We start from the raw sequence: 10,000 nt of genomic DNA, 5'->3' as shown, positions 1-10,000 counted from the left end.
TAATTCCGATTTAATTCCGATTTAATTCCGATTTAATTCTGATTTATATTCCAATTTAATTCAAAGTTAATTCAGATTTATACTCCATTTTAATTCCGATTTAATTCTGATTTAATTCAAATTTAATTCAGATTTATACTCCATTTTAATTCCAATTTAATTCAGATTTAATTCCGATTTAATTCCAATTTAATTCAGATTTAATACAGATTTAATACAGATTTAATTCCGATTTATACTCCATTTTAATTCAGATTTAATTCCGATTTAATACAGATTTAATTCCGATTTTATTCCAATTTAATTCAGATTTAATTCAAATTTAATTCAAATTTAATTCCGATTTATACTCCAATTTAATTCAGATTTAATTCCGATTTAATTCCGATTTAATTCAGATTTAATTCCAATTTAATACAGATTTAATACAGATTTAATTCCGATTTATACTCCATTTTAATTCAGATTTAATTCCGATTTAATACAGATTTAATTCGGATTTAATTCCATTTTAATTCCAATTTAATTCAGATTTAATTCCAATTTAATTCCGATTTAATTCCGATTTAATTCAGATTTATTCTGATTTAATTCCGATTTAACTCAGATTTAATTCTGATTTATTCAAATTTAGTTCAGATTTAATTCAGATTTAATTCCGATTTATGCAAATTTAGTTAAGATTGAATTCAGATTGAATTCAGATTTATACTCCATTTTAACTCAGATTTAATTCAAATTTAATTCAGATTTATACTCCATTTTAATTCAGGTTTAATTCAAATTTAATTCAGATTTATACTCCATTTTAATTCAGATTTAATTCTAATTTAATTCCGATTTAAATTCCAATTTAATTCAGATTTAACTCAGATTTAATTCAGATTTAATTCAAATTTTAATCAAATTTTATTCAAATTATATTCTGGACAGAACAAGATAATTCAAATTTAATTCCGATTTAATTCCGATTTATACTCCATTTTAATTCAGGTTTAATTCAAATTTAATTCAGATTTATACTCCATTTTAATTCAGGTTTAATTCAAATTTAATTCAGATTTATACTCCATTTTAATTCAGATTTAATTCCGATTTAGTTCAAATTTAATTCAGATTTAATTCCGATTTAATTCAAATTTTAATCAAATATTATTCAAATTATATTCTGGACAGAACGAGATAATTCAAATTTAATTCTGATTTAATTCTGATTTAATTCCGATTTAATTCCGATTTTATTCCAATTTAATTCAGATTTAATTCCAATTTAATTCCGATTTAATTCAGATTTAATTCTGATTTAATTCTGATTTATTCTGATTTAATTCCGATTTAACTCAGATTTAATTCTGATTTATTCAAATTTAGTTCAGATTTAATTCAGATTTAATTCCGATTTATTCAAATTTAGTTAAGATTGAATTCAGATTGAATTCAGATTTATATTCCGATTTAATTCAGATTTAATTCCTATTTAATTCCTATTTAATTCCGATTTAATTCTGATTTATTCAAATTTAGTTCAGATTTAATTCAGATTTAATTCCGATTTAATCCTGATTTATTCAAATTTAGTTCAGATTTAATTCCGATTTAATTCTCATTTATTCAGATTTAATTCCGATTTAATCCGATTTAATCCTGATTTAATTCTGATTTAATTATGATTTAACTCAGATTTAATTCTGATTTAATTCAAATTTTAATCAAATTTTATCCAAATTATATTCTGGACAGAACGAGATAATTCAAATTTAATTCTGATTCAATTCCGATTTATATTCCAATTTAATTCTCATTTATTCAAATTTAGTTCAGATTTAGTTCAGATTTAATTCCGATTTAATTCCAATTTAATTCTAGACTTAGAAATTATAGAAAATCTATTATTATTATAATTCTTAACTGAATTTCTATAATTTCTAGTCTGCCCTACACCTATTATTATTATTATTAACTAATAATTTCTAGACTTAGAAATTATAGAAAATCTATTATTATTATTATTATTATTATTATTATTATTATTATTATTATTATTATTATTAACTGAATTTCTATAATTTCTAATCTGCCCTATACCTATTATTATTATTAACTAATAACTTCTAGATTTAGAAATTATTGAAAATCTATTATTATTATTATTATTATTATTATTATTATTATTATTATTATTATTATTAACTGAATTTCTATCATTTCTAGTCTGCCCTACACCTATTATTATTATTATTATTATTATTATTATTAACTAATAATTTCTAGACTTAGAAATTACAGAAAATCTATTATTAATTATTATTATTATTATTAACTGAATTTCTATAATTTCTAGTCTGCCCTACACCTATTATTATTATTAACTAATAATTTCTAGACTTAGAAATTACAGAAAATCTATTATTATTAACTGAATTTCTATAATTTCTAGTCTGCCCTACACCTATTATTATTATTATTATTATTATTAACTAATAATTTCTAGACTTAGAAATTATTGAAAATCTATTATTATTATTATTATTATTATTATTATTATTATTATTATTATCTGAATTTCTATAATTTCTAGTCTGTTCCATACCTATTATTATTAACTAATAATTTATAGACTTAGAAATTATTGAAAATCTATTATTATTATTATTATTATTATTATTATTATTATTATTAACTGAATTTCTATAATTTCTAGTCTGCCCTACACCTATTATTATTATTATTAACAGAAAATCTATTATTATTATTATTCTTAACTGAATTTCTATAATTTCTAGTCTGCAATACACCTATTATTATTATTATTAACTAATAATTTCTAGACTTAGAAATTACAGAAAATCTATTATTATTAACTGAATTTCTATAATTTCTAGTCTGCCCTACACCTATTATTATTATTATTATTATTATTATTATTAACTAATAATTTCTAGACTTAGAAATTATTGAAAATCTATTATTATTATTATTATTATTATTATTATTATTATTATTATTAACTGAATTTCTATAATTTCTAGTCTGTTCCATACCTATTATTATTAACTAATAATTTCTAGACTTAGAAATTATTGAAAATCTATTATTATTATTATTATTATTATTATTATTATTATTATTATTATTAATGGGTCATGCTCTTACCTGTTGGGATCCACCGTGTCCAGAATGGATTCGAACTCGGGATCTGGTTCTCCTTCCTCCACCATCGGCAGGTCGTAGCCGAGGGATCGAAGGCAGGATTTGAACTCCTGGTGATTCAGGCGGCCGGATTTGTCCTTGTCAAAGTGCCTGGAATTTGGGGGGGAAGGCGATCAATAATCAATAATCAATAAATCTTGGGAATGATCAATCCATCCATCAATCCATCTTGGGAATCAATCAGTCAATCAATAAATCCATTTTGGGAATTATCAATCAAACAATCAATCAATCTTGGGAATTAATCAATCCATCTTGGGAATTATCAATCAATCAATCCATCTTGGGAATTATCAATCAATCAATCGATAAATTCATCTTGGGAATGATCAATCAATCAATCTTGGGAATTAATCTATCAACCCACCTTGGGAATGATCAATCAATTAATCCAATCAAATTTGGGAATGATCAATCTATCAATCTTGGGAATTATCACTTAATAAATCAATCTTAGGAATTATCAATCCCTCAATCAGCCAATCAATCACTAAATCTTGGGAATTATCAATCCATCAATCAATCAATCAATCAATCAATCAATCCGTCTTGGGAATTATCACTCAATAAATCTTGGGAATTATCAATCAATCTTGGGAATTAATCAATGTCTTGGGAATTATCAATCAGTCAATCCATCTTGGGAAATATCACTCAATCAATCAAGCTTGGGAATTATCACTCAAATCCGTCTTGGGAATTATCAATCTATCCATCAATCTTGGGAATTAATCAATCAGTGCATCTTGGGAATTAATCAATCCATCAATATTGGGAATTATCACTCAATCAGTTTTGGGAATTATCAATCCATCCATCCATCCAGCTTGGGAATTATCAATCAATCTTGGGAATTATCGATTAATCCATCAATTGGGAATTATCACTCAATCTATCTATTTTAGGAATAATCAATCCGTCCATCAATCAATCAATCAATCAATCATCACTCAATCTATCTATCTTAGGAATTATCAATCAATCAATCAATCCATCTTGGGAATTATCAACCAACCAATCAATCAATCAATCAATCTTGGGAATTATCAATCCATCAATTGGGAATTATCACTCAATCAATCAATCTTGGGAATTATCACTCAACCAATCTTTGGAATTAATCAATGTCTTGGGAATTATCACTCAAATCAGTCTTGGGAATTATCAATCAATCTATCCATCATTCAATCTTGGGAATTAATCAATCAATGCATCTTGGGAATTATCAATCAATCAATCTTGGCAATTATCACTCAATCTATCTATTTTAGGAATTATCAATCCATCCATCCATCAATTATCACTCAATCTATCTATCTTAGGAATTATCAATCAATCAATCCATCCATCTTGGGAATTATCAATCAATCAATCTTGGGAATTATCACTCACTCACTCAATCAATCAATCTTGGGAATTATCAATCAATCTTGGGAATTATCAATTAATCCATCAATTGGGAATTATCACTCAATCTATCTATCTATCTATCTTAGGAATTATCCATCAATCCATCAATCAATCAATCAATCAATCAATTATCACTCAATCTATCTATCTTAGGAATTATCAATCCATCAATCAATCCATCCATCTTGGGAATTATCAATCAATCAATCTTGGGAATTATCACTCACTCAATCAATCAATCTTGGGAATTATCAATCAATCTTGGGAATTATCAATTAATCCATCAATTGGGAATTATCACTCAATCTATCTATCTATCTTAGGAATTATCCATCAATCCATTCATCAATCAATCAATCAATCAATCAATTATCAGTCGATCTATCTATCTTAGGAATTATCAATCCATCAATCAATCCATCTTGGGAATTATCAATCAATCAATCAATCATCACTCAATCTATCTATTTTAGGAATTATCAGTCCATCCATCCATCCATCCCTCCCTCAATCAATCAATCAATCAATCCATCAATCAATGAATCAATCCATCCATCTTGGCAATTATCAATCAATCAATCAATCAATCATCACTCAATCTATCTATTTTAGGAATTATCAGTCCATCCATCCATCCATCCATCCCTCAATCAATCAATCAATCAATCAATCCATCAATCAATCAATGAATCAATCCATCCATCTTGGGAATTATCAATCAATCAATCAATCAATCAATCAATATTGGGAATTAATCAATCAATCTTACTCACTTGAACATCATGCTGAACTCCTTCAGCGCTTCTTCGGTGACGCCTGTCGTGTTCCTGAGGGAGGAAAAGAGAAATTAATAATAATAATAATAATAATAATAATAATAATAATAAATAATAATAATAATAATAATAATAATAATAATAATAATAATAATAATAATAATAATAATAAATCTCAGGGAACGATCTCTCTCAACCCCTAGATCTCGGGGGATCTCTCCCTCACCTGGCCTGGATCTGCTGCTCCAGGTTGTGCTGCACCCGCCCCCCAGTTGATCCCCCTAGATCTCGGGAATCTCTCACACCCCTAGATCTCAGGGATCTCTCCTCACCTGGCCTTGATCTGTGGCTCCAGGTTGTGCTGCACCTGCCTCCCCAGTAGATCTCCTGGATCTCAGGGAATCTCCCTCACCTGCCTTGGATCTGCCGCCTCCGCCTCCCCACTCGATCCCCCGAGATCTTGGGGATCTCTCTCACACATCCCTAGATCTCGGGGATCTCTCTCTCACACACACACACGCCTAGATGTCGGGGATCTCTCCCTCACTTGGCCTGGATCTGCTGCTCCAGGTTGTGCTGCATGCGCACCCCCAGTTTATCCCTTAGATCTCAGGGATCTCTCTCACAGCCCTGGATCTCGGGGGATCTCTCACAGCCCTATATCTCGGGGGATCTCTCTCACAGCCCTAGATGTCGGGGATCTCTCCCTCACCTGGCCTGGATCTGCTGCTCCAGGTTGTGCTGCATGCGCATCCCCAGTTTATCCCTTAGATCTCAGGGATCTCTCTCACAGCCCTGGATCTCGGGGGATCTCTCACAGCCCTATATCTCGGGGGATCTCTCTCACAGCCCTAGATGTCGGGGATCTCTCCCTCACCTGGCCTGGATCTGCTGCTCCAGGTTGTGCTGCATGCGCATCCCCAGTTGGTCCCCTAGATCTCAGGGATCTCTCACACCTAGATCTCGGGTATCTCTCCTCACCTGGCCTGGATCTGCTGCTCCAGGTTGTGCCGCACCTGCCTCCCAATAGATCCCCTAGATCTCGGGGAATCTCCCTCACTTGCCTTGGATCTGCCGCCCCCGCCTCCCCACTCGATCCCCCGATATATTGGGGATCTCTCTCACACATCCCTAGATCTCGGGGATCTCTCTCTCTCACACACACACCTAGATGTCGGGGATCTCTCCCTCACCTGGCCTGGATCTGCTGCTCCAGGTTGTGCTGCATGCGCATCCCCAGTTTATCCCTTAGATCTCAGGGATCTCTCTCACAGCCCTGGATCTCGGGGGATCTCTCACAGCCCTATATCTCGGGGGATCTCTCTCACAGCCCTAGATGTCAGGGATCTCTCCCTCACCTGGCCTGGATCTGCTGCTCCAGGTTGTGCTGCATGCGCATCCCCAGTTGGTCCCCTAGATCTCAGGGATCTCTCACACCTAGATCTCGGGTATCTCTCCTCACCTGGCCTGGATCTGCTGCTCCAGGTTGTGCCGCACCTGCCTCCCAGTAGATCCCCTAGATCTCGGGGAATCTCCCTCACTTGCCTTGGATCTGCCGCCCCCGCCTCCCCACTCGATCCCCCGATATATTGGGGATCTCTCTCACACATCCCTAGATCTCGGGGATCTCTCTCTCTCACACACACACCTAGATGTCGGGGATCTCTCCCTCACCTGGCCTGGATCTGCTGCTCCAGGTTGTGCTGCATGCGCACCCCCAGTTGATCCCCTAGATCTCAGGAATCTCTCACACCCCTATATCTTGGGGATGTCTCTCTCTACCCTAGATCTCAGGGGATCTCTCTCTCACCCCTAGATCTTGGGGATCTCTCTCTCACACACACCTAGATCTCGGGGATCTCTCCTCACCTGCCTTGGATCTGCTGCTCCAGGTTGTGCCACACCTGCCTAGATCCCCCTGGATCTCGGGGAATCTCCCTCACCTGCCTTGGATCTGCCGCCTCCACCTCCCCACTCGATCCCCCTTCGATCTTGGGGATCTCTCTCACACATCCCTAGATCTCGGGGATCTCTCTCTCACACACACACACCTAGATGTCGGGGATCTCTCCCTCACCTGGCCTGGATCTGCTGCTCCAGGTTGTGCCGCACCCGCCACCCCAGTTGATCCCCCTAGATCTCGGGAATCTCACACCCCTAGATCTTGGGGATCTCTCTCACACACCTAGATCTCAGGGGATCTCTCTCACCCCTAGATCTCGGGGATCTCTCTCACACACACCTAGGTCTCGGGGATCTCTCCCTCACCTGGCCTGGATCTGCTGCTCCAGGTTGTGCTGCATCCACCTCCCCAGTTGATCACCTAGATCTCAGGAATCTCTCACACCCCTAGATCTCAGGGATCTCTCTCACACACACACATCTTGGGGATCTCTCTCACCCCTAGATCTCAGGGATCTCTCTCACAACCCTAGATCTCGGGAATCTCTCCTCACCTGGCCTGGATCTGCTGCTCCAGGTTGTGCTTCATACGCATCCCCAGTTGATCCAGTTGATCCTAAATCTCAGGGAATGATTCTCTCACCCTTAGATCTCGGGGATCTCTCTCACACACCTAGATCTCAGGGATCTCTCTCACGCAGTCACCTAGATCTTGGGGATCTCTCCCTTACCTGGCCTGGGTTTGCTGCTCCAGGTTGTGCTGCATCCGCCTCCCCAGTTGATCCCCTAGATCTCGGGAATCTCTCTCACACCCCTAGATCTAAGGGGATCCCTCTCACCTTGCCTGGATCTGCTGCTCCAGGTTGTGCCGCACATGTCTCCCCAGTAGATGCCCTAGATATCGGGGAATCTACCTCACCTGCCTTGGATCTGCCGCCTCTGCCTCCCCACTCGATCCCCCTAGATCTCAGGGATCTCTCACACCCCTAGATCTTGAGGGATCTCTCTCACCCCTAGATCTCGGGGATCTCTTCCTCACCTGCCTTGGATCTGCCGCCTCTGCCTCCCCACTCGATCCCCCAATATCTTGGGATCTCTCTCACCCCTAGATCTCAGGGGATCTCTCCCTCACCTGGCCTGGATCTGCTGCTCCAGGTTGTGCCGCACCTGCCTCCCAGTAGATCCCCTAGATATTGGGGAATTTCCCTCACCTGCCTTGGATCTGCCGCCTCCGCTCCCCACTCGATCCCCCGATATCTTGGGGATCTCTCACACCCCTAAATCTCGGGGATTTCTCTCTCACACACACCCATAGATCTCGGGGGTCTCTCATCACCTGGCCTGGATCTGCTGCTCCAGGTTGTGCTGCATCCGCCTCCCCAGTTGATCCCCTATATATCAGGAATCTCTCACACCCCTAGATCTTGGGGATCCGTCTCTCACCCCTAGATCTTGGGGGATCTCTCTCACAGCCTTAGATCGCAAGGGATCCCTCTCACCTGGCCTGGATCTGCTGCTCCAGGTTGTGCTGCATGCACACCCCCAGTTTGTCCAGTGGATCCTCCTAAATCTCAGGGAATGATCTCTCTCATCCCTAGATCTCGGGGGATCTCTCTCTCACACACCTAGATCTCAGGGAGATCTCTCTCACACACACCTAGATCTCGGGGATCTCTCTCTCACACACACCTAAATCTCAGGGATCTCTCCTCACCTGGCCTGGATCTGCTGCTCCAGGTTGTGCTGCATGCACACCCCCAGTTTATCCAGTTGATCTTCCTAAATCTCAGGGAACGATCTCTCTCACCCTAGATCTTGGGATCTCTCTCACACCTAGATCTCAGGGGTTCTCTCTCAACAGCCCTAGTTCTCGGGGATCTCTCTCTCACACACACCTAGATCTCAGGGATCTCTCCCTCCCCGGCCTGGATCTGCTGCTCCAGGCTGTGCTGCATCCGGCTCCCCAGTGATCCCCCTAGATCTCAGGGAATTTCCCTCACCTGCCTTGGATCTGGCCGCCTCCGCCTCCCCACTCCATCCCCCGATATCCTGGGGATCTCTCTCACACACACACCTAGATCTCGGGGATCTCTCCTCCCCTGGCCTGGATCTGCTGCTCCAGGTTGTGCTGCATGCACATCCCCAGTTTATCCAGTTGATCCCCCTAAATCTCAGGGAACGTCACCCTATATCTCGGATCTCTCTCTCACACACACCCCTAGATCTCAGGGATCTCTCTCACCCTTAGATCTCGGGGGATCTCTCTCTCACACACACCTAGATCTCAGGGATCTCTCTCACACACCTAGATCTCGGGGATCTCTCCTCACCTGGCCTGGATCTGCTGCTCCAGGTTGTGCTGCATCCGCCTCCCCAGTTGACCCCCCTAGATCTCGGGAATCTCTCACACCCCTAGATCTCGGGGGATCTCTCTCACCCTAAATCTCGGGGATTTCTCTCTCACACACACCTAGATTTTGGGGATCTCTCCCTCACCTGGCCTGGATCTGCTGGCTCCAGGTTGTGCTGCATCCGCCTCCCCAGTTGACCCCCTAGATCTCGGGAATCTCTCACACCCCTAGATCTCGGGTGATCTCTCTCACAGCCCTAGATCTCAGGGGATCTCACACACACCTAGATCTTGGGGATCTCTCTCTCACATCCCTAGATCTCGGGGATCTCTGTCTCAAACACCTAGATCT

The 10,000-nt window shown here is 39.1% G+C and overlaps 1 protein-coding gene across 1 annotated transcript in view; it reads right to left on the bottom strand.

The window, feature by feature from the left end:
• Positions 1-10,000, bottom strand: part of LOC309361257 (spectrin alpha chain, non-erythrocytic 1-like) — a 199,058-nt gene that overhangs the window by 14,622 nt on the left and 174,436 nt on the right. Inside the window, exons 47-50 of the mRNA XM_081896165.1 lie at positions 7,853-7,914; positions 5,623-5,763; positions 5,394-5,447; positions 3,154-3,300 (exon numbers count right to left, since the gene is read on the bottom strand). Of these exons, the coding sequence (XP_081752291.1) occupies positions 3,154-3,300; positions 5,394-5,447; positions 5,623-5,763; positions 7,853-7,914 (404 nt within the window). The remainder of the gene's footprint in view (positions 1-3,153; positions 3,301-5,393; positions 5,448-5,622; positions 5,764-7,852; positions 7,915-10,000) is intronic.

This window comes from Podarcis melisellensis, assembly GCF_964234715.1.
Source record: "Podarcis melisellensis genome assembly, chromosome: W".
NCBI classification, from domain to species: Eukaryota; Metazoa; Chordata; class Lepidosauria; order Squamata; family Lacertidae; genus Podarcis; species Podarcis melisellensis.
The sequence above is the reverse complement of the archived record's forward strand: the minus strand, read 5'-3'. Positions and strand labels throughout refer to the sequence as shown.